The sequence below is a fragment of the Rhinolophus sinicus genome, linkage group LG02 (assembly GCF_036562045.2).
Source record: "Rhinolophus sinicus isolate RSC01 linkage group LG02, ASM3656204v1, whole genome shotgun sequence".
Classification (NCBI taxonomy): domain Eukaryota; kingdom Metazoa; phylum Chordata; class Mammalia; order Chiroptera; family Rhinolophidae; genus Rhinolophus; species Rhinolophus sinicus.
The window spans coordinates 178853714-178879279 of record NC_133752.1 but is presented as its reverse complement, the minus strand read 5'-3'; the positions used below and the strand labels follow the sequence as shown (position 1 = coordinate 178879279).

Sequence of the window (25566 nt, the reverse complement as noted above, 5' to 3'; positions counted from 1 at the left end):
AAAGTTCAATAAATATGAATGTATTAATCTTGTATCTAAAGGCTTGACTTTTCTCTAGATTTTTCTCCTTCAGTCCCTTCATTTCTTTTCGGAAACTACTTCATCGTCTTAAGTTGGCAATTTCAGGTAAGCGATTTTGGACAGCGGTACCTTTCCGTGTCCCTTAAATCTTATTTCTCAAAAAGCTTCACATGCAGGGACATTACTCGCCATACTGCTGTCTGAGGAAGTCAAACTCAAAGTCAACACCACTTGAGAAGGTACCCAAGGTACCTCTTCAGGATGGAAACGTTTTTTCTTGAAAAAAATGTCTACGCCAGTTAATTTGGACAGGGTTTGAAGATAACGGAATTGGCCCGCGTTTCTGCCAGACAAGTCGACACTGACGGAGTTAGTCTGAAGGAGTGACGACGGCTGTGGAATATTCTGCATCTTATCAGCTCGTAGGCCCCGGCGGTCACAACAGGTGCGAAGCCGCCCGAGGAGGAAGCTTCTGCAGCCTGCGCAGAGCCAGGGGCGCTAGGAAAAGTCCGTGCCTGACGCCAAGTGGAAGCCCGGCGCCGGGTCCCATCGGCGCGCCCGCACTCGCGGGGCAGAGGGCCCGGCGCTCCTACCCCCACACCCGCACTCCGGACGCGAGGGGGCGGGCCGGCCGCCGCGTCACCGCTGACGTAGCGGCCTGAATCGGCCGCCGCCGCTACCGAACCGGGGGTGGTGTGGCTATGGGTGTCCCGGGGGCGAGCGCTAAGATGGCCGCTGCGGCTCTGGCTGGTGAGTGTGCAAGAGGGGGCGCGCGCGGCCGTGGCGGTTGGCGGAGCGAGGCTCCCTGCGGGAGTGGAGGTCCGACGGGAGCCCTCCGGGCCGGGATGCACCTGGCGGTGTTTTCCCGCCGCGCAGCTGGCAGGGCAGGGGTCTGAGGGAGGGAGAGGGGGCTGCAGACCCACCACGGGGAGCGAGCCCAGGGGCTCGCCGAGGAGGCGGCGGGTCCGGCGAATTTAGAATTGGCGCCCGTAGGAAGTTTCGGTGGGTCATACGACGTGTCCTGGCCAGTGTTCTGGTGGCCGGCCACCTCATGAGAGCCCGGAGATGCTGCGAGGAGCTGCCTCCTCTGTGGCTAGAAGTACCTCGTAGCCACTCAGCGCTGGGCTGGAGGGGTACGAGTTGGGAGGAGAAGGGGCGAAAGTGGGGGACTTGAGAGGATGCGGAGGGGGGATTGTGCCCTGACTCGGGCTCCGGACCGTTGAGGAGACGTGATCGAGAATCTGATGCTGGCTGGGCGCTTGCAGCGCTGGCCCTGCCGAAATAAAACCGCATCCTACCCCGGGTTGAGTGCCGACAAAAATGATGCTCCAAGTCCGTGGGATGCTTTGGAAGGGCGGTTCTAGTCCTCCGTTTGGAGGGAATGACTTGCCTTCCCTCTTTCGTTTAGGTCCCAGTGCTGCCAGCACCTGCTGACACTTAGAGATACTTAGGATTTTTGAAGACCAGCTTCCTAAACCATTCCCGCTGGTCTTTGGGGAAGGAATGCTAATAGGTTAAAGTCATTGGGCGGGGGTGGGGTGGGGGGGGGCGCCTAAGAAACCTGTCAGCGGGAGAAGTGAAAAAGAAAAGCGATCGCTCAAGTTTAAGAGATGGTAGGATCCGCCTCCATCCCCACCCCTAAAAAGAAAGTGAAACGAGATAATTGTTTTAACTGCAAATTGGAACTGTTGTAAATTCTGCTAAGTGGATTAATTTGCAGTTTTAATTCTGCAAGTAAAAATACAATTTAGCGTTTTGGTAAAATCCCTTTATCCTCAAGCCTCCCTTACTCCCCACTTTTAAACCTTAATTGTCATATCTTGCAAGTAACAGGGATGTGAAATTAGCATGGAAATACGACTTTTGAGGTCTGCACTTGAAAACCTTATTATCTGTTAAATAGCTGCCTGTGGGGTAGTAACACGGCCTGGAATTCCATTTTGAGATGTCCTTAAAACCAGCATTCGGTGTAAACAAGGAAAAATAATTGGCTGTTCACTGTGATCAAATTCGGAAAGCCAAACATGAGTTATGAACATAGTTATAGAATGTTTAATAATCAGTGAGATTTAGTTGTCCTGAAAGATAAGAAAACTTTGTATTTTGGCACCCTGATCTTTTTGTTCTTAATTTAGCACTTTGGAGTTTGAAAGAGATTTCAAGACATTTGGCTCATGTAGCTTCTCTCCCCCACCACTTTGATTTCTCCAGCTTTTTCTGTACTAAGTCATTAATTTTGCACTGGATGGCAGATTTTTCAATCCAGTATTTATCATTGTAGACTATTCCATGTTACAATTTAGAAATATTCTGATATTGAACAAATAGTTCAATGCATACATCATAGAAAGTTGAAATGTTTTGGCTGTTTTGATGGTGCATTTTTTTCATCCAAAATAATAATTGTTGCAGATTTTTTTAACAAGTGACATGAATCCGTGTTTAGCATAATATGCAGTGATACACTTTTTGGAATATTTAAACTGGAAAATCTGTTGAAGATTTGGGTTAATATTTGAAATATGTTGTTCCTACCTAATTGTCTTTATCAACTTTTTCACAGAATTTTCTTGTACTACAAAAGGAAAGGGATAAGCTTTCATATATATATACCCTCTACCAACTTTCCTCTACACACTTGAATTATATTAAGTAAGATTCAACAGAATTTTCTGCTCATTGTGTTGTTTTTTTGGATAAAGTCTGATTGTAATTTATTTGTATCCCTAGCACCTAACTAACTGCTTGACATGGAAGAAAACCCTTATCCATGTTAGTTGAATTGGGCTTTTGAATGGTACAGAGAGGGGTACAGAGAAAGACAACATTTTGGCTTCTTGGTAGCAGAAAAACGAGCTTTGAAGTTTTTCTCCTTCATACAATGTTAGGCAGAGTGTGGTTTCCAGATTCTAATGGAGTTGTCTGATTGAGGGAGATTAAAGAGGGGCTGGAGCCACTGGTTTAGGAGTGTAATCGGGATGAGAAATGTGTGCCCAATCATTCTCTGGATTCAATAATGGGGGACAGTTTTGCCATTAGTCCCAGCCTAAATAGGTGACAAATAACTGAAATACAGGAGGATTCTACAAATACTGGCTTTCTGGCAAAGATTAAGATAATTGTAAGAAATACAAGTGATTTTTCACAGCACTTTCAGACGTTATAAAAACTTTATTATGAAGGCCAAGTCATGGGTGTATTAGAATGATAGAGGGTCTAGGCATTTTACACATATGAAATATTGAACTCAATTTACCAGACCCATCATAGGATGTTCGATCTCTGTGTAAATGTTTTTCCCATTGTTATGAAGTTAGCTGCAGTAGCTTGATGTGTAAGTATGATGGTGTGACACTAATAATAAATATTGTCCATGAATGAAATATAAGTAGTGATGGGTGAGAAATTCAAATAATCTGGTGGCAGAACTTGTTTTCCAGGGGCTTTTTCTTAGAACCTCATCAACTAGATTCAATCTGTGCTTCAGGAGAGGCATGTTAGAGAGATGAAGAAGGCCTAAGGAAAAAGGGTATCCTTTATTGTTTAATGAGGAGTTTCAAGGGAGATCAGGGTAATTATAGAGTCTGGATCTCTGGAGAAAGAAAGAATAACTGCGGCCTTTCTAGGGATAAAGGAAAGGAAATACATCATGATTGACAAGGAGAGGTACCAAAGCACATAATAGGCATAATAGCATACCTAAGAGGGAGCAGGGAGAGTTTGAGAGCCTATTGTGTTCATTCGTTCAATAATTTGTTCATTCTTGAATGATAATACAGTACCTTTAATAAGAGAATATTAGAAAAGAAGTTAGTCTGTGAAGGCAAGATGTATAGGTATGCTGAGTTTGTGGTGTGTCTGAGAGTGGTTCAGAAAGGATAGGGTTAAGGATAAAGACTTGGTAGCTATCTAGATCTGATTATTGAACTGCTGCTGGTAGGATGAGTTCATTATGACAAGAGGTTTGAAAAGTCATTAATATGGATGAGAAAGGTATTGTACATGCTTAAAGCCTAGATTGTATGTTGCAATGAGTAAAAGAAATTTTCAGAAAATCCTCACTGGGTGGTAAATAAAAGCAATTTTGTGCTGTTGAACTTTAACAGGTTAAATCTTTTACCTGTATTCTCACTTGATTTTTTTGTGCGATGTAAACCTTTGACTAAAGATACCATATCTGATTAGCTCTTCCGTTTTCCTTCTCTTCCATTCATTTTAGCTTTCTTCTTTTTTTTGTAGGGAGGGTGCAGCTCACAGTGGCCCACGCGGGGATCAAACTGGCAACCTTGGTGCCATCAGCACCACACTCTAATCAACTGAGCTAACAGGCCACCCCTTAGCTTTCTATTTAAAATTGCTTTAATAATATGCTAACTCTATATGTAATAATTAGCTTTCAATAAGTCCAATACAGTTACTTTTAAACTTTAGAAATTTCCTGAAGGGAAATTTTTGCTCAGTTACATAGCATGAAAAGTTTGAATAGCTTGAATGGGTTTCGTTTTGTTTTTTAGACAAATTAAAATTTTTATTGTCTTTAAGCAGTGAAGAATGACAAAAAGCTTTCAAAATATTTATAAATCTATGTGTCTTTAAAATAAAAATTAGCATACTTGGTTTAAAAAAGTCCTTTCATAGCTAGTATTAATTTCAAGTGTGAGACATTTTTTAAATATATGAGAAAATGATAGTATAATTTTAATCTTTATATACAGATTTTATTCAAAACTTTTATATACTTTTATCTCGACTATTTTTATGTTGATATTGTGTATTAGTACAGGTAATATTTTATCAGAATCTATGTGAGGGATACAAAAATGTTTTGTTAGCTCTTTAAAATGAATATACTGCCCTAAATCACATATCCAGTCTGCTGGAGCCAGACTTAATCCATACATAGTTTCTTGGCATTGGATTAGCAAATGAAAAGAAGTGCCCTGAACCCGGTAGAGGAAAATAGGAAGTGTCAAGAAAATACTCCCATCCCCCTTTCTTTTTTCCAAGCTTTTACATGTTTGAGTGATGAGGCCCCTTTGGGGATACCCTAGTAACTGTCTCTGAGCTTTGGCTCCAAGCAGCAGAGCAAACTGGAGATCTCTGGTGCTAGCAGCCTGGCTCTCTAGCTCCTGCTTTCCTCCCTGCCCTTCCCTTGGTCATCCATCTCCTACTGGTTTCTTTCATAAGCAGACAGGGTAGATAGGCCCCCTACTCTAAAATATTAATCTCATGATCTGTCATTCCACCATTCTGGTTTTACTTGGATTTTTTTTTCATTTTTTCCATCATTTTATTCTTTTTTGTCTTTTATTAAAGTTTATTGAGGTGACAATTGTTAGTAAAGTTACATAGATTTCAGGTGTACAATTCTGTAATACGTTATCTATATCTCACATTGTGTGTTCACCACCCAGAGTCAGTTCTCTTTCCATCACCATATATTAGACCCCGTTTACCCTCTTCTAGAACCCTCCTCCCCCATTACCCTCTGGTACTTTGGATTTTTAAAAAGATTTTTATCTTTGAGCGATCCCCTTTTAAAATGCAAATACCCCTGGGAGAGGTCAGACCTTAGTTCTCAGCTAACATCTTAATTATCAGTTAGCACCTTAGTTGGGCTTAGTACACATTTGGCTGAGAAGAAGGAACCTCTGAATAAAAGTGATGAAACTATAAGGAATTATTATTATTATTATTGTTATTATTATTGGAAGCTAAGATGTACTGAGGGCCATATTATTTAGTGCCAGGAATTGTTCTAAATGATTTGCAAATATAAATTTCTCTAATAAGTCTGTCAACAACCCTATTGGTGTTATTTTACAGATAAGAAAACTGTGGTATGTGGAGCATAAATAATTTGTCTAGGTCATATAGTAAGTTTAGCCAAGTGTTAACTCAGGCATTTGGATTACAGAGTGTGCTCTCCAACCATTTGCTGTGATATCATGCCCCTGCTAGCATCTGATCAACATTTCACTCTATTCACAATTTTGCATCAAATGGAATCATGCTATTCAATTATAGGCCACTTCCTGGTGAAGGTCAGGGACTTTGCCATCATCTAAATAGTTTTTTTAGTAACAAATACAATGAAATAGACAAATTCCTTGTAACCAATGGAATTTATTTGCAGAATATGGAGGAGAAAAGAGTGAATAAGCTGGTGTGTAATTTAGCATACTCGTATACGTAACATTATTCCTACTTAAAACTTATTATACAAGTAACATGTTCATTAAAATATGGATTAATTAAAATAATCTGCAGTCCCATGACCCAGAGATAACCCCAGGATATATATACTAGGGGGTGCCAAAAAATGTATACACATGACTTGTATTCATCTTCTGTTGGTATATTGAATTCTGATTTATCATTCTGATTGATTCATATATCCGGATATATTGAATATTACAATTTTAATACAGTTGTTTCCTTTCTTAAAATGTGTATACATTTTTTGGCACCCTATATGTATATATGTGTGTGTGTGCGTGTGTGTGTGTGTGTGTGTGTGTGTGTGTGATATATATATTTTTTTTTCTAGGTTTTTAAAAATTTGAGCCACCTTTTCTGAATGTTGTACAAGGTGTCAACTCAACCTCTTTAAAATTTTAGAATGAAATAATTTTCCTTGAGTATAAAGAAACAGCATTACCCTCTTCATCTTTTCAAGCATTTGAGTCATTATTGTCAGTGACTTGCCAGAAACAATTGTTTAACTAAATTATCTGTTTTTTATAAGATCCTTTTAAAATAAGAGTAAATAGAAGAGAACCCTAGATTCTTCTCTTAATCTCCATATTGAATCCATTCTTTCAACCAATGTTTGTTTAGCACTGACCTACCTCTGCTACCATCTTTGCTTCAATACTTCTACAACTTTAATTTCCTTATAACATCTGGAGTAGTAGATGTTAATCACCCATCTCTTTTAATCACCCATCCCTCCTCCAGACCTGCAATTCAGATCCTTTTGCAACCTACATATCTGATCATGTCATCTTCCTCTGCAGAATTCTTAGTGGCTTTTTATTACCCATAGGCCCTGGAAGCAGGCTTGGGGATGATTGGGGCAGGGAATTCTACAGGTCCCAGGTACCAGTGAGTGGGTCCCAGGAACCAGGCACTAGGTACCAGTGAAACAGGCATTGGGGATATGTGCAGTTTCCAGGTGGTCACATACCCTTGACTCTGCTGACTCCCCATAATGGGACAGGGCCAGAGCAGAGGCCCCCTAAAGTGTCAGGTCTGGGCCCTGGTTGTCTGAGTCTAAAGGCAGAGTGCGCTGCTGCTGTGTGGCAAGCAAACATTTGGTGGTAACAAGGATCCAAGCTGGGAGACGATGTAGGAGCCTTATTGCAGTACTTCAAGTTAGACTCTGCTGTGGCTTGGACCAGGGTTGTGGTAGTAGAGGTAATAAGTAGTCATATTCTAGATATATTTTGAAGGTAGAGTCAACCATTTTTCCTGGAGGATTGGTGTGGAAAGTATCTGGAAAGATTTAGGATAATGGAACATAATAATCACAGATGTCTTAATTTTGCCATTAGCAACTACTGTTGAGTGTTAGGAGTGCTAATAAAATATTATATTTGACCTCAGGAAATTTTGAGGAAAGAAAAGGAAACTTAAAATGTGTGTATGAAATGTGTGCACATGTGAGTGTTGTGACTGGTCAGTCTTAAGTCCATATTCAGGATACCCTGTGTCTACAAGTTAAGAAATGCGAGCAGGTGCAGACTCTCTGATTGCTAGGAGATTTTACAAAAAACAGGTGGAAAGGAACCAAAAATTAGCTCTACCTTTGCAGTTTTCTTACAGTCTTGGAGGTAGCACCTGGAAGTACCATCAAAATTCATGTCTTTGCTGCCCTAAAAAAATTAAAGCATGGCTCATACTACATACAGTGTTCCAAGTGTTCTGTAAGTAGGTCCCCACCTGTGACCTGAAATTTGTGTTCAATTTGTGTTAAATCAAGGAAGGAAATGTTTTTGTGATCCCTACTTTTTAACTAGATTTTGGGTCACGATTTTTAGGATTTGTAGCAGAAGTGTTCCTGATTTCACCTGTTAAAGGAACAAGTTTCGGGGTCAAAATCACATAGGTTTTTGTTTGTTTTGTTTTATTATGTTGGCTGTGTGTGTGTATGTATGTGTATGTGTTTTAGAATAAGCTTACAATTTCAGAAAATGCTTAGGCCTGCCAGAATGTGAAAGTTCATTATATGGCAATCCACTTAATATTCTTCCTCTTTTTTCTTTATTTGCTTACACATCCTTGCACATTCCTGTGAGTCTATTCAAACACAAAAGCATTCTCCCCTTCTGTTTTTCTATCTTCCTAAGGCAAACCGTCAAGTGTATCAAATCAGAGTATGTTATAGAATCATGAATTAAAGGTCATTATTGATTTACTAATGGAAAGCCAAATTTAAAATAGTAATTAAAAAAATAAAATGGTAATTAAGTGGAATATTTAATTTATTTGAATAAATAGAAGAGAATATTAAGTTTTATTCACGATAGCTACCATTTATTGAGCATTTACTATGTGTCAGATCAATACTTGTATTTTATCTCAATTCTCCTCCTTTTTGAACTTGGTATGATTTTCCTTGTTTTATAGATGAAGTTTAGAGAAGTTAAGCTATTTGCTCAAATCAGATATATAATGATGTAGCAGAGGTAGAATTCAAACCAAAGGTTTTTTTTGCTTCAAAACCTGTGCTTTTAACTATGATTATGCTATAGTAACTCCACATAGGGCTCTCAGAATGTAGATATTATGGGAGATATAATTTGGCATTGCTAGCCCCAATCTTAAACTGCCTTCAGACTATTGGGTAAAAAGGATGTATCTTATTCTAGTTCAGTGAAAAGTGGTCACTACCCATTATTCACCAATAGATGGTAGCAGAAAACTTAAAACATTTTTCAAGGGAACCCCCTTCAGAAAGTAAAGTGAAGAGTATATGTTCTTTCAGAGTTAAGATGGGTGAGAGATTAGAGAAGTCTAGAGCAAGAGAAATGTGAGAACTGCCTATGGTATTATGACAGGCAGCCCAGAAATTGAGAGCAGAGGGAGTAAATTTATAAAATTATTCTTGGAAAAATACCTTGTAAAAAAGAAAAACATTGGCCTTTTGTTTTTATTTTATTAAAATTGGCATTGTTCTGCTTAGTTTTCAGATATTTCAAGTGTGAACAGAGACTTTTGGATCATGTGTTTCTCAGCTAGACTAAATAAATGTTAACAATGGATAAGTGCAAACACATTGGGCAGTTGCTGCTTGCTCAAGACCATTCCATCTTCAGCCCTCAGAAATGGCATTGTGTGGACTGTAATACAACTGAGTCGATTTGGGCTTGCCTTAGCTGTTCCCATGTTGCCTGTGGAAGATATATTGAAGAACATGCACTCAAGCACTTTCAAGAAAGCAGTCATCCTGTTGCATTAGAGGTGAATGAGATGTACGTTTTTTGTTACTTTTGTGATGATTATGTTCTTAATGATAATGTGACTGGAGACCTGAAGTTACTACGAAGTACCTTAAATGCAATCAAAAGTCAAAATTATCACTGCACCACTCGTAGTGGAAGGATTTTACGGTCTATAGGGATAAGTGATGATTCTTGTTTCTTACATGATGGTGCCCAATCTCTGCTTCAAAATGAAGATCAAATGTATACTGCTCTTTGGCACAGGAGAAGGATCCTAATGGGTAAAATCTTTCGAATTTGGTTTGAACAATCACCCATTGGAAGAAAAAGGCAAAAAGAACAATTTCAGGAAAAAACAGAAAAAAAAGAAGTGAAGAAAAGACAGCAAGAATTAGAGCATCAAGTTAAAGCAGAATTAGAAACTATGCCTCCAAGAAAGAGTTTACGTTTGCAAGGTCTAGCTCAGTCCACCACCATAGAAATAGTTCCTGTTCAAGAACCACTACAAACCCCAGCATCACCAGCAAAAAAAGATAATGTGGTATCTACCTCAGAAGATGTAAAATTAAAAAAATCCAGTGACTCCTCAGTTAAACGGAGGTCAATAGTAACTCCTGGTGTAACAGGATTGAGAAATTTGGGAAACACTTGCTATATGAATTCTGTTCTTCAAGTGTTGAGTCATTTACTTATTTTTCGACAATGTTTCTTAAAACTTGATCTGAACCGATGGATGGCTGTGACAGCTAGTGATAAGACAAGATCATCTTATAAGCATCCACCAGTCACAGACACAATATATCAAATGAATGAATGCCAAGAGAAAGATACAGGCTGTATTCGCTCTAGACATGCAAGTTTATCATCCAGAGTAAGTGGTGGAGCATCAAAGAGTAGAAAGATGGAACTTATTCAGCTAAGGGAGTCAAGTTCACAATACATTTCTCTCTGTCATGAACTGCATACTTTGTTCCAAGTCATGTGGTCTGGAAAGTGGGCCTTGGTCTCACCATTTGCCATGCTACACTCAGTGTGGAGACTCATTCCTGCTTTTCGTGGTTATGCCCAGCAAGATGCTCAGGAATTTCTTTGTGAACTTTTGGATAAAATACAACATGAACTAGAGACAACTGGCACCAGGTCACCAGCTCTTATCCCCACTTCCCAAAGGAAACTTATCAAACAGGTTCTGAATGTTGTGAATAACATTTTTCATGGACAACTTATTAGTCAGGTATGGATTTTCTAAAATAATCATTTTTATTGTGTGGGATTCATAAAGTGAAACCTAAAAAATGCGTATTCTCTGTATATCTAGTGTATTAAAACCAGTACTGTTTTCAGGTCAAAAATCTATCACTTACAAATATGTATGAAGTCAGCTCACTTATTTACAGTTTCCTTCATAAATCATTATAAGTAGTTTTATGTCCACAGTATCAAAGTTTTTTTGTGGGAAGAGGGAATTAAGAAATAGAGTTTCTTAGATTAAAAATACTACATTCATTCTCTGAGAGACTGAGAAGAGGAGGGTTCAATCCCATAGGGAATAGATTAGAAGATGCTGATGTACTGGGAATGGATTTGGTGCACACTTGAGTCATTTTAGGGACCAAGGAGTAAGGTCTGAAAGCTTTAACAAGTAGGTAGGGAAATTTTAAGGTAAATAATGTGATTTTATCTAGAATAATCTTAAATGGATTCTAGCTGTAAAAAATTTCCCTTGTGAAAAGGAATCATAAAAACAGAATCTTCCATCTAATTAATGATTCTCTATAATGAGTAGACTTGTTAATAGACTATTACTAGACATAAGCTTCTCTATTTTTCCATAGCATAGAACTTTAAAAAAAAATGGTTTTTAACTAAGGCAATTGGGCTAGGTCATTTTCTTCTCCTGCATACCTGCCTGTTTCTCAGTTCAACTTTCATGGTAATGATACCACTTTTTGTTTTTATAGCATACTGTTCTGGAATGCAGTTTAAATATTTCAAACGTAATTTTTTTGGGAATATCTGTCAAGTTTATTTCACTTACTGTTTCAGAAATGTAAAGATTCTACATGTGCTGATTACCAGATAAGAGTTGTGCTTCTTGTGTTGCACGCAATTTTATTTTTCCACCATCTTTCTCTGTCATTTCTAACTTTTTATGCACGAGCGTAAAATAAACTATTATAAATAAAAGTAATATATATAGTCATAAAAAACCTATATGATACAGTAAATCTATGCAGAAGAAAAAAAGTATCTTCTAACCCCACAACCCACACAAAAAACGATTAATATTTTAGTACATTCTAGTTTTTTTCTTCTGCACATTTGTGCTTTTTTTTTCTAATTGTGTTGTCATGTTGAATATTACCTGCTTTCTTCATTTTTTTCATTTAATGTAAAGATTTTTCAGTAATTAAATTTTTTTTTTTAAAGATAACAGATACCTTCTTTTATTTTTTTTTTTAAATCTGGACTTTTCTTAAGATTTTATTGGGGAAGGGGAACAGGACTTTATTGGGGAACAGTGTGTACTTACAGGCCTTTTATTTTTCTCCAAGTCAAGTTGTTGTCCTTTTAATCTTAGTTGAGGAGTGTGCCGTTCAGCTTCAAGTTGTTGTCTTTTCATTCTTAGTTGTGGAGGGCGCAGCTCAGCTCCAGGTCCAGTTGCCGTTTTCTAGTTGCAGGGGGCACAGCCCACATCCCTTGTGGGAGTCGAACCGGCAATCTTGTAGTTGAGAGGACGCGCTCCAACCAACTGAGCCATCTGGGAGGCAGCTCAGCTCAAGGTGCCATATTCAATCTTAGTTGCAGGGGGCGGAGCCCACCATCCCTTCCGGGACTCCAGGAGTTGAACTGGCAACCTTGTGGTTGAGAGCCCACTGGCCCAGGTGGGAATCCAATCGGCAGCCTTTGGAGTTAGGAGCATGGAGCTCTAAACGCCTGCGCAAACCGGGCCGGCCCAGTAATTAAAATTTTTGACAATTCTTTTCACACCATTTCAATGTCCATCATATGTATATACCACAGTTTATTTAACCATTCCCCCATTGTTGACTTGTAATCTATTTCCAGTTTTTCCATTATTGTAATTTCCTGGTCAATTAATATATTTCTCCTAATGATTTCCTTAAGACAGAGTCCTAGAAGTAGAATTAATTACTTTGTGAAGGGTAGGACTTTTGATACTTAATTACATATTTCTTTCCAGAAAGTTACCATTTTATATTTCAAATAATGTGAGAGTACGTATGTTCTTATTTTTTCTTTTATGGATGAATTCTGAAATTAATAAAAATTGTTTTGCTGGGTTTTTGCTCTCGTCCCTTTAAACATGTAATAAATTCTTAGGCTTACCGGTCATCTCAGGAGATTGAGATGGTTAGTTGTTGAAATGGTTATTTTTGTTTTTTTTAATTCCAGAAACTTCTTAAAAGGACAAACCTTGGCCCTAGTGAGTCCCCAGACTAAATGCCAGGAGTATTATTTTCTTTGTGTCAATTTTTTATTATTATTTTTTAATTTTTTAAATTTTATTTATTATTTATTTTTTAAAAAGATTTTATTGGGGAAGGGGAACAGGACTTTTATTGGGGAACAGTGTGTACTTCCAGGCCTTTTTTCCAAGTCAAGTTGTTGTCCTTTCCATCTTAGTTGTGGAGGGTGCCGTTCAGCTTCAAGTTGTTGTCCTTTCAGTCTTAGTTGTGGAGGGCACAACTCAGCTCCAGATCCAGTTGCCTTTTCTAGTTGCAGGGGGCACAGCCCACCATCCCTTGCGGGAGTTAAACCGGCAACCTTGTGGTTGAGAGGACGCACTCCAACCAACTGAGCCATCCGGGAGCTCAGTGGCAGCTCAGGTCAAGGTGCCCTGTTCAATCTTAGTTGCAGGGGGCGCTGCCCACCATCCCTTGTGGGACTCAAGGAATCAAACTGGCAACCTTGTGGTTGAGAGCCCACTGGCCCATGTGGGAATCGAACCGGCAGCCTTCAGAGTTAGGAGCATGGAGCTCTAACTGCCTGAGCCACCGGGCCGGCCCTGTGTCAGTTTTTTAAATCTAAAATCTACATTACAACTGGCTCTTTATTTTGTTGCGTGTTCCAGGAATGTAGCTTATATGAAAGAACTTAGTAACACAGTTGAGTCTTGAACAACACAGGTTTGAACTACACAGGTCCACTTATATGGGGATTTTTTTCAATAAATACTGTAAATGTATTTTCTCTTCATTATGATTTTTCTTAATGACACTTTCTTTTTTCAAGCTTTCTGTACTATAAGAATACAGTATATAACACACATACAAAATATCTGTTAATCAACTTTATATTATCAGTAATGCTTCTGGTCAACAGTAGGCTATTAATTGTATGCGGGCATTTTCCCACCAAATCGCGTCCTAACGCGGGGCTTTTTTGACATTTTCTCGCCAAAATTAGACTTTCCGTAAAATATTCATATCTTTCGATCTATTTGATATTTTTCTATGAAACTTTCAGTGTTTTAGTTTAAAAAGAGGTCTCTATTTATTTACTTTACAAAATTTTTCCAGTTCCAACTAGAGGCGATATGATGAGTTTACTCGTTTCCCACAAACAATGTGTTAAGAGTTAAGTTTTTGTGTAGTCAAAAGTAATACGCATTGTTCAAGTGTCAACTGTATTTCATATTGTGTGGATTATTAGGTCTATAAAGCCTGTCTTCAATTATTTGCAGTGTTTGTTGACATTAAATCCTGCTGAATTCTTCACTGATGTTATTCTTTTCCTTTCCAGTTACTGTATTTCCTATGTATTTCCTATGTAAATTGTTAGAGCTGCCTCATATTCTTTGTGGTTCCTATATGTTTATGAGGATTTTAATATAGTGATGTTTGCTTTAAGTGGGAGTATGACATCATTATTTGTCATATGTGTTGTCTTTTGAAATTATCAGTTGGTAGGGCTTCAAAATCTGTATATAGAGTAATATACTGTCTATAAAAATATACTAATAGTATTTTATGTGTGTCATGGTTAAGAAGTTATAAGAATTTGGGGAGAGAATTCATAAAAGAAAAGAAAAAGGGCAAAGAACATCAAGTCTAATTATCTAAACACATTAAATTAAATGCACATAAATATCATATATACATATATACACAGACATAATGTATATTTGATTAAATGAGCCCATAGTTTGGTTTTTTACTTAAATTAAAATTTGACTAATGCCTTTGGAACTTTTTGAATGCCTAGTAGTTAAAGCCCACCGATGCATAATGGGTTTAATGGCAATCTTTTGGAAGGAAAATTATAATTAAAAAACTCCCTGAAAATAAAAAACAGATTATTCAGAATTCTGATAGTGCATTTTCAGAAGAAAAGCTTTTTTTATCGGCAATGATTTCTAGTGAAAGGAGTAAATGTTTTGATAGAAGGATTGTAATCTGAGAAACTAATATTTTTATTTGCAGGTTACATGTCTTGCATGTGACAACAAATCGAATACCATAGAGTCTTTCTGGGACTTGTCATTGGAATTTCCAGAAAGATACCAATGCAGTGGAAAAGATACTGCTTCCCAGCCATGTCTAGTTACTGAAATGTTGGCCAAATTCACAGAAACAGAACCTTTAGAAGGAAAAGTCTACGTTTGTGACCAGTGTAACTGTAAGTAGAGACTATATATTCTCTTTGCTTTTCTAAGATTAGCAAAGAGAAACACAAATGAAAGGAAGCTTGAAAAAATTCCTTGAATAGCAATTATGGAAATAAACTTTCTTTGTTAGTTCATCAGATGAAACTGGGCTAGATATTTCTATTTTATAATTGGCAATTGTGAACTCTGTGTATGTTTTGCCTTATTGATGACATTAAAATTGTTTTGATCCTGTAGTCAATTGTGGAAAGGACTCATAAAATAAAAAATTTAATAGGTGAGGCAGAATAAAATAGCAAAAGGAATAGTAAAAGGGAAAGCATCATATTGGTACTGAAAGAAATGGCAATAATATATGGCTGAATTCCTTCTATGGAGATTGACTTTATAAAAACCAAGATTTATTCAGAAACCGTCTACTATCTCTTCTATGTTAGTCTAGTCATTGTTCTAGTTGCTATGGATCAAGGTAAGACACTTTCAAGGTACTCACATACCTAAAGGAGGAAACAGATAATTAAGTTACACTGTGATAGCCCTCTAATAGAGGTGGACACAGACATCCAACGCTGGGGGATGAAACAATTATTTCAATGAAAGAAAAGCATTATCCTCCAGGGGAACGGTGCATAAAAACACATTAGATCTGTTCTATCTTTATTTCTTCTATTAATGTGTACATGGCATTTTAGTGTTTATTTTCAGGTATTCTTCCTAATTTTCATATCTGAAAAAACGATTCTAGGGCTTTAGATATTAAACTTCTAAGGTGATATAAAAGAAACATTGGATATTCCAGCATTGAAAAAATGTCACCTCAATTGGTGATTTTATGGAACAACTTATACTAGCATTGTTTTCTGAGTGATGTCTAATATGAACTCTGTTATAAGGAGCCTAAGATTTATAAGACTAGAAAAAAAATAAACCTTTATCATATTTGTATGGTGAAGTATTTTTTTTTCTTGGACATAAATGTGAATGGTTCGAGATGCTTTATCACCAAATCTGGGACTAGAACAATATGATGAACAACTGCAGAATATGGTTTTATAATATGTTTGTGTATGTCTGCTGGGTCTACCAAATGAAGGCCCGAAAGAGTTACTTTAATACCTAAAGGCAAATGCTTAAAATGATAAATCAAGGAACTGAAATCTCTTATCTAGCTACACTTGGACCATCTATTCTGGGAAATGATCCAAAGGTCGGTCCAGGACATTCAGCAGCAGCCGGATACCTGGATCTCAGGGCATAGACCTTGAAGGAAAGGCTTCCGGTGGCAAGTGGAGAGGGCTTAGAGAACAGTTCCATAGTGGACTGATTTCACCTCCTACTTGAGAAGCAGCTATTGCTATGGTTGGAGTCAGAGCTGGTGTACAAGTTGCAAGACGGCTCCTGGACACCAAGAGCAAACTTTGGTAGCCAATGGCCCAGCCAGAGACTGCAGGACACAATCCATGGGTGGAACTCTAGAGAAGCAGAGGGGACAACAAAAAGAATCCTAAGTTCCACTCTTTTAAGATCTGGTGCTAAAATAGCAAAAGCGAGACACTGAGGGAGGCCTCCGATGCAGAGCTAGTAAAAGTCTGGTTTCTCAGGCCTTGGCCAGGGCTGGGGTGGGTCCCCAGGAAGTGGGGATGGGTGTTCTGGACAGTAAGGACCCATGCCCCTTGGTTAGCCTCAGTAAATGAAGTGACCATGAAACTTGTAAATTGAGCATTTGGGAAGAGTATATATTAAAGTATGTTTAGGGAGAGTTTTAACTTTTCCTACTTGTCATAGCCAAATCTATTTTTAAATATTATAGCACTGTATCATTCTATTGCCTTATTTGCAAGATTATATTAAGTCCTTTACTTAATTGTTTACACATCTGTCCACCTTGACTAACTCCTAAGTTGTTGTGTCTTAATTGTGAGTATAAGTTTCTTGAGGGCAAGGCCATGTCTTTACCTGTAGCACAGTACAATGTCTGTGCTGGTAGATATTTAAGTGCTAATACATGTGTGAATTTAAAGTTTACTCAGCTTTACGTTGTGTCCTTAAATTTGATTCTCATTCTGTCTTTGATATCACAGCAAAGCGTAGAAGGTTTTCCACAAAACCAGTTGTACTCACAGAAGCTCAAAAACAGCTTACGATTTGCCACCTACCTCAGGTTCTCAGACTACATCTCAAACGATTCAGGTTAGTAGTAGTACTAGTAGTAGTAATAGTAGTTGTAGTAGTAGTAACAGCAGCCTACCAACTATAGACTTCTAACTTGATCATTTCTTATTTATAGTGCTTCACATGTGATGAATGAAATGTCAATGCTATATACTTGGCTAGTAGATGACTTACATCTACTTCTGCTTCTATTTTGCAAAAAGAAATCCTGTCATTATTTCTAGCTTTGACCAGTAGGCACCATATTCAATAACTAACCGTCTGATTAGCTTCCCTTGTAGAATGCGTTGCTGATCAGCAGACCCCTCACATTTTGGCCAGTTGTGTAATATTCTCTTTCTAAGTTTCTGCTTATAGCGTTCGGCATATTTTAGGTGTAAAATTTTTAAATCTATAATTTGAGAGTATTTGACTCAATTGCTTCCTTGGAAAATATTTAAACAAAGATACAGCAGTTCAATTCAAAGCAGTTAAAGAAAAACTCTAGTCTTCGGAAACATATATTTAGGCATGTGAATTAGTTGTCAAACCTGTTGGATCATCAAAGCACATGGTCTCATACTCTGCAATAACCATGTTAACCCGAGAGCCTGCTGTTCTCTTAAGGAACAAGAAGTTACTTTATGTGCTATAATTTGAAAACTATTGAAGACCATAGTTTAATTTTTTTTTTTTAACAATTAAAGGAATATATGTTTAAAACTATTTCGAACATTACAGCAGTTAAAGCCCAAAGTAAAAGTACCTCTTAAACCTCAGTCCCACCTGCCAGAGATAATCATTGTTAAGTTTTATCAGTTATTTCAGTTAGGTATAGTGAGCAAATATCCTGGGGGTGCTTTTAAAGGCAGATGTCGTTCAATATTATTTGGGGTGTATACAATAGAGTCCTTTTCTCAAGAAGCTTATAGTCAGGCATGCACAGAAATAATGGTGAAATAGAAATACTAAGTATCACAAACTATAAACAAATTGATTTATCTGAGACTTGGAGGAGGTACCGTATTATACCGTGTATAATGCGCATGGTTTTGCCGAAATTTTTGAGGGAAAATAAGGATGCGCATATACATGGGTAGTGCTAATGCTGTTTCCCTGAAAGTTTGGGGAAAAAACGTGGGTGCACATTATACATGACAAAATATGGTGGTTAGCTGATGTCTAAATGTTCCCAAAGCCTCTTTAATGGCAGAGGGGGCTTTATGCCATTCACGTCTCAGTTCACATGTCATCGCTTTAGAGAGGACTCCCCTGAACATCATATTTAAAAGTAGTGCCACCCAACAACCCTCAATATCACATTACTCTATTTTGCTGACTGGCAAAAACTACAGTTGGCAATTAGTGCTTATTTCTCTCCCGCTTCCACTGAACCAGCTCAGTAATGAGAGGGATCTTGTCTTTCTTCATCCCTGTAACCAAGGCCCAGAACCAAGCTCTGCACACAGTAGATGCCCAAAATATCTATTAAGTGAATGAATGGGGGTGTATACAGAAGGAGGAGCATTTTAAGCCTAAGGGAGCAATAGGAACAAAGCTACGGAGGAAGGAACAGGGAAGGGTATACAAAAAAAGGTTTAGTGAAAAGGCAGGTGAGACCTGCCATTGAATATAAAATCAAGTGGAATGAAAACAGGAGGGTTAGTTAGGACGGTCATACTGTATTCCAGTACCAGGTAACACGGGTCAGGGAGCATGGGGAGGTGAGAATACGTACGAGATTCAAATTGAAAGGATTTAAATTTTCTTACTTAAACTGGTATCTTAATTGGCTACTTACTGTAAACTGTTGCAGAACCTCCTGTTCTTCATAATTGCTATTTAATCTGGCATTTGAAGCTCTCCTTAATATAAACCTATTTGACTCTATTCTCTTCCATCTTCTGCCCAACCGCCCAAAACATTTTTGACCCTTCATGCTTTATTTCTGATTCAGAGACATAGTTTATGCTGCCTTTACCCACCACATTTATCTTTCTCTTTTCTCTTTATCTATTTAAAAAGTACTATTGTATTTGCCAGTGTATAAAATAGCTAGGGTGTGTAAAAGACAAAAGAAAGCATGGGATTGTGCAGGGGCACACAGGAGCTCTCTGCAGAAGCCTAAGAAATGAAATAGTTCGAACAGCTCAGAAGCTCCCTGTGTGCCCCCCAGCCCTAGTCCTTTCCCCTCTCCTCGGAAGTGAATCATTATGGATTTTTGGTGTAAATGTTATCTTTCGTTATTTTAAAGTATTTTAGCAGGAAAAAACTGGATATTCAACAATAGGGATGAACTTTTTCTATTTAGAAGGCTTACAAGTATTTATTTGCCTTATTTGCATAATTTTTTAAGGTTTGAATTCTGTGGGAAAGTAAAAGAGATACAGTGAGAATGACGGTGACTTCTCATGTTAAGTAGGTCCCATTTTTTTATGTCTTGGTCTTCCATCTTTACTAAAGTTACAGGATCTTTCATACATTTCGTGGGGAAAGATTGGGCGATGACTGCTAGTCCAGCAGATACTATAAATAATGCGCAAGTCTCACCTTCAGCTCCATGCCTTTTTACATTGTACCAAGAAGCATTTTCACATTTTTTTCCTTTATATAACCTGTCTATATTCCTTTCTTCCTTCTCTCTCTGCTATTTGTTTTAAAATCATGTTTTAGTACTTTAGTACTATCATTTTCATCTAAGTCTTTCGTCTCTGCACACACCACCCTAAATGGATTATCACCTCTTGAAAGAACTACCATATATTACATTATTTCTCCCCATAACACCAGGTCATACTATGTATCTGACAAAAAACACTGCTCGCTATGGTTGGCTCCAGTACGGGGAAGCATGAGCACCACATTGAGAAAATGACAGTGCAGGGGCATTATTTGAGTTTTGATACTAGTGGTGTTGTGCTTACACCCAGGAGAGGGTCACAATTCCCATTTTTTCCTAGTCTGAAGAGGACTGAAGTATTGGGAAAAATGAGAGGTGCCCTGTTTGGTTCTGCTTTTTCCCCACACCTGGCCAAGTAAGGTCCAGCTTATGTCTCCCAAGAACAAATCTCTGGATAGCCTCTTCACGCTGTGACAAGACAATAAAGAATTAAAAACCCTTTGGTGCCTTGAACTTATCTGTTAGAAGGGGTCAAATGTCACAGTCATAATTTTCAAAAGTTAATATTCTTCCTATATTATCATCTAATTACAGAAGGCAAATATTTAGTTTTAAAACCTGACCAGACCTATGTAGTAAATAAGCCTAAATTCCTCCATTTATAGCCAGCTTCAGTATAGAAAATATTTTTCTATTTATATCCTTTATTGTATGTATGTATGTGTGTGTGTGTATATATATATATGTATATATATACATATATACACACATATATATATGTTTTGTATTCCATACTCTGAGGCCTTTTTTAAATTTTATTATGACTGTCTAAACCAGTAAGTACATTGTTATTTTCCCTTGATTTTCTTAATAATTGCACCCTGGTTTGTTCATAGGTGGTCTGGACGTAATAATCGGGAGAAAATTGGTATTCATGTTGGCTTTGAAGAAATCTTAAACATGGAGCCCTATTGCTGCAGGGAGTCTCTGAAATCCCTCAGACCAGAATGTTTTATCTATGACTTATCTGCTGTAGTAATGCACCATGGGAAAGGATTTGGCTCAGGACACTACACTGCCTACTGCTATAACTCTGAAGGAGGTATAGATGGGAAAAAGCATTTTATCTTGGGTTGGACTTGGAAGCTGGAGTTCAGGCTTGAGTGATTTCTAAATTGGCCACTAAATCATCTGAAGCAAAGCCACTTGACCTCTTGTTTTCTTCCAAGAAAACAAGTATTGTTCATAAAAAACTGAGGGCCTGTGCAGAAAATAGGGCATTTTCTGCGGGATTGCAGTTTTGACTTCTAAGGGCTGCAGGGATAGGATAGTAAGGATGGTCTCATTATTTATAGGTCAGAGAGTGTGCTGTCTTTTCTTACAGGCACATTTGCAAGAGCAGCTCCTCTGCTTACTGGTTTCAGTTAATTTTGTTAATCAACAAAGCATCTAATGAACCGGGGGATCCATAGGCATCGGGTTTTAACATATAAAACTCACTTTTATTTACTGCCTCCGTGGACCCTTCATAGGTAGCAAAATGATTGGATTTAGGGTTCACATTTTATTTCTTCTTTCCCTACCTACTGTTAAACAAAGAATGAGCGCCCTCCTCCTTCCTATTTCTCCTGGCCCCCATCACATACAAAAAAAACAGAGGTGTGGACAGAAAGTCCAAATAATCCAGGAAGACAATTTAAACTATCAGGAGTTAGTTGTACACTATTTGCTTTATAGTGTGATAAACAGCAAAAGCAATAACTGGTAAGATTATACCAGGAATTAAAGATAGTGTCAAGTGAACTAATCAGATTCTATAACTTCAAGTTACTTCTAGGATAAAGGTAGATAGACAATTCCAGAGTAACATACTGCCCAAGCTACATTTCTCATTAAAAGAAGTGAATTGTCTAGACAATTATTTTCCCTTCAAAAATAGTTTAACTCAACCTGACTGTCCAATGATAGATGATGAATGGATAAAGATGTAGTACACACACACACACACACACACACACACACACACACACAGAGTATTACACAGCCATGAAAATCTTGCAATTTGTGACAACATGGATCGAGGTAGAGGTTATTATGCTAAGTGAAAGAAGTTGGAAAGACAAATATGATTTCACTTAACATGTGGGATCTAAAAAACAAAGGAACAAACTCATAGATACAGAGAACAAATTAATGGCCCCCAGATGGGAGGGGGTTTGGGAGGATAGGTGAAAAAGGTGAAAGGGATTAAGTACTAAATTCCCAATTATAAAAGTAGTCAAGGGGATGTAAAGTACAGCATAGGGAATAGTCAGTAATATTGTAATAACTATCTAGTACCAGATGGGTACTAGACTAGTCAGGGTATATAAATGTCTAATTACTGTTGTATACCTGAAGCTAATATTGTATGTCAGCTATAATTGAAAAATAAATTTAAAACAACTCACTGAAACTAATGCCTGTAAATCCATGTTTTAATTTATACTAGAAATTTCTAAAGTTTCTTTATAAACATCAAGGTGTATTTCTGTGCTTCACTCTAGGATTCTGGGTACACTGCAATGATTCCAAGCTAAGCATGTGCACTATGGATGAAGTATGCAAGGCCCAAGCTTATATCTTGTTTTATACCCAGCGAGTTACTGAGAATGGACATTCTAAACTCTTGCCTGCAGAACTGTCTGGTAGCCTACATCCCAATGAAGAAGCTGATACCTCTAATGAAATCCTTAGCTGATCCAAAGACTGGGGCTTCTTGCGATTTGTATATATACTTTTTTAAAGGGTTGACATAAAATTTTGAGCTTCATTGTTTTTTATTTACGAATCAGTGCACATTATGTTTATACATTTTGAATCTAACTTCAAATCTTTTTACAGGGACAAAATTAGCATCAATACAGGTATTTCAATGTCAGCAGCTAACTAAACTTTTTTTCAAGTAGTTGGGAGTTTTAAGCTTTTAGTGTTTACCTCAGACTGTTGTTACCTCTCTTATATTTTGATGTTTTAATTGGCTCAGATCATGAATTTGCAATCTTGGACTGAAGAAGTTCAGGTGGCGTCATTTTATACATTTCTTATTTATCTTTTATAACTATTTTTTATACAAATTCTTATTCAATTAAAAATTAGAGACACTTTCTTCACTAACAGTCTTACCAAAAAGAAAAAAGAAGAGGCATTTCTTTCAGGACATTTGCATATTGAAGTTACCTTTGCTCCCTAAAGGAAGTTAAACAACTACTTTCAAAGACAAGTATCATGGTATCATCTACTCATCAATCACACTCATGGATGTTCCTGAGACTTGGTGTTGAAGGACTCGAAGACATTATTTTTATTAATGGAGGAACTTCATTTTTTTTTCAAAAATTTAAGTTTTAATAATTGTTCTTTATTTGGCACAAACTATACAAATGAAAATAGCTTTATAAATAGTATGTTTAAGTGTTTCAGTACTATGGACATGAAAACAATGATGGCTGAGACTTACAATGCTGATTTGTCTAGCAGCAAACAGGTTTGTCTGATTCTAATCAAGCAGTCATATCAAAAATTTGAATTTACTAAACTATTATGTTGTACAATTTAACTTGAATGAGTCCATTTTAATGTTTAGCATTAGATCTTAAAGCTTTGTACATCATTTCTTGAGATTTTTAAAGGAATAAGTCTTGAAGAGAAAAAAATTACATAGGGCAAAGATAACTGTTCAGAACTGGCAACTGGGCATCACGCATCTAATTTTCCTAAATAACTACAGCCTGGATTACTTCATCTTGCTGGGATTATGTAAATACTAGGAGCCTCTTAGATATTCACACTGGGCCCTGACATTTTAAAAAATGATCTAAATTTGAATTTTATTAAAAATGTATACTTTGCTCTTCCCTAATAATCTTACTAGATCTCCTTAAAATCCTGCTGCTTATTTTATCTCAGAAATAGGAGAATCCACTAAATTCTGTTAATCAGGTATGTAAGATCTCAACTCAGTGTTAACCACTAGAAAATCATTTATCTTTTTTTTTCTTCAGTGGTTTTGTTTGCAGGTTGAAATTTTAATGCAAGATAATATCCTGTAGAATGCTGTTGTCCACTAGTGATCATCTACACTAGTGATGATCACTAGGACCTCTATTAGCAAATTTTCCTTCAATTTCAGAGAACAAGTCATCTGGGGCAGCTGATTGTGAAGTGCAATGAAAATTTATCACTGAACAGACCAATCATTTAATGCCAAAAATACAGCTTGAGTGTTAAATGACCAAGGTTTAAAATCATTCATTTATTAAATACCTATGCAAGTTGTTACCTCAATTGTTAATGTAATTATACCTCATTAAAGATTTATGTGGTCAAGATACCTGAGTCTGGCCTTTTTTAATTTCAAGGATTACTTTATACTTAGGTTAACTGCTGTACATTTTAGCACCTGATTTTAGTGGGATATTTTAAAAACAAACATGGAAGCTATGTTGTTTATAATGGTATAGTTGCTTGTTTCAGTATTTATTCCAATGTAATATATGAGAAAGAAACGAAATGGCTTAGCCTTTTGTAATCCCTTAAAACTAAAACCTATGAGGGAGACTGTGTGAGGTCAGGGGGGTAGATGGGAACTCTGCACTTTATGCTCAATTGTGCTGCAAACCTAAATCTGATCTAAAAAAAAGTCTATTAAAATAAAACTAAAACCAGGAACAGAAATTTAGATTTCTTACTGTACTTCTCAATGTGGACTTCTACATTCTGCTGAGTTGATCTAACAAAGAACAACATGTGTTTGGTTGTAAATTCATTTACTAAAGGCACTACTGTTAAACATTCCAACTAATAATTTGTTACCAATAATGTACATCATTAAAAACATGACAAAATGAGAGATACATGGCTAGTAGGTAAACAATACAATTTTTTTCTTAAGTGACAGCTTTCCTATTTACAAGATCATATCCCTTCCAGCCATTCCAGGGGCATGCAGTGATGGATGTCATTGCTCCCAACAGTTACTTGGGAAGGGAGCTTGGAGCTCTTAATTGGTGTGAGAACACTACTGCTAAAAGGTCTTACAAAGCTCCAAAATTCTTCACTCATAGAGCAGTTCTAAAATTCTTGGGCTTGCAAGTCAAGATACTTTACACCTCCCACCAAAGCACATCAAAATGATAACGGACCCAAAACCCCAAAAGAGTAAGCTGGAGGGCCCAAGCCCTGTAACGCGTCCAGGTATGAATTGGTGAGCTCTGCCACTTGCACATCACAGAAAATGGAGAACTTATTCAAAGGTAGCTACTGAACATTAGCACCGTAATAAACATGGCTCATATAGCTAAACTGGATTGTTTACCCCACAAGATAACATTCATTTATAGCTCTAACGCTGAAAGCAACTTTTTAATGTATAATAAATGATCTAAATACAGAAGTCAGGTTTCTCTTCCTAAGACAAAAACATTAAACAAAATACAAATCAGCATCCCAGAGGCAATAAATCTTATTGTGCTAAAGCATACAAATTAAGGCTTTAACTGGGTACATAACAAGTTTGAAATTATGTTGGAACATTCTCAACAAATCATTTACATAGAATTCAAGCAGTTCAAGAATTGGTAGTGGGGCTCAGTTCAATCAGTATGCATCTTACATTCAACGTATGCACTTAGCTGCTGTAATGAGTCACTGTAACC

General features: G+C 37.4%; 1 protein-coding gene across 2 annotated transcripts; it reads left to right on the top strand.

The window, feature by feature from the left end:
• The first annotated feature begins 657 nt into the window (after positions 1–657).
• USP44 (ubiquitin specific peptidase 44) lies at positions 658–22803 on the top strand. Of its 2 annotated transcripts, XM_019732153.2 has the most exons (6): positions 658–771; positions 9209–10701; positions 14915–15110; positions 17181–17289; positions 20767–20972; positions 22417–22803. In XM_019732153.2, exons 2-6 carry the CDS (start codon positions 9274–9276, stop codon positions 22608–22610), a joined length of 2133 nt encoding a protein of 710 aa, XP_019587712.2. In that variant the 5' UTR covers positions 658–771; positions 9209–9273; the 3' UTR covers positions 22611–22803. The 2 variants fall into 2 exon arrangements, with proteins under 2 accessions (XP_019587712.2, XP_019587714.2); XM_019732155.2 differs by lacking the exon at positions 20767–20972 and having other exon boundaries at positions 697–771.
• The last annotated feature ends 2763 nt before the right edge of the window (positions 22804–25566 follow it).

What these genes read in the sequence shown, in the direction of transcription:
- USP44 (XM_019732153.2), top strand. Translation starts at nt 9,274, where the DNA reads ATGTTAACAATGGATAAGTGCAAACACATTGGGCAGTTGCTGCTTGCT. An exon ending in ATGGACAACTTATTAGTCAG is followed by an intron (nt 10,702 to 14,914) that starts GTATGGATTTTC and finishes TTTTATTTGCAG; the next exon opens with GTTACATGTCTTGCATGTGA. An exon ending in CTGCTATAACTCTGAAGGAG is followed by an intron (nt 20,973 to 22,416) that starts GTATAGATGGGA and finishes GCTTCACTCTAG; the next exon opens with GATTCTGGGTACACTGCAAT.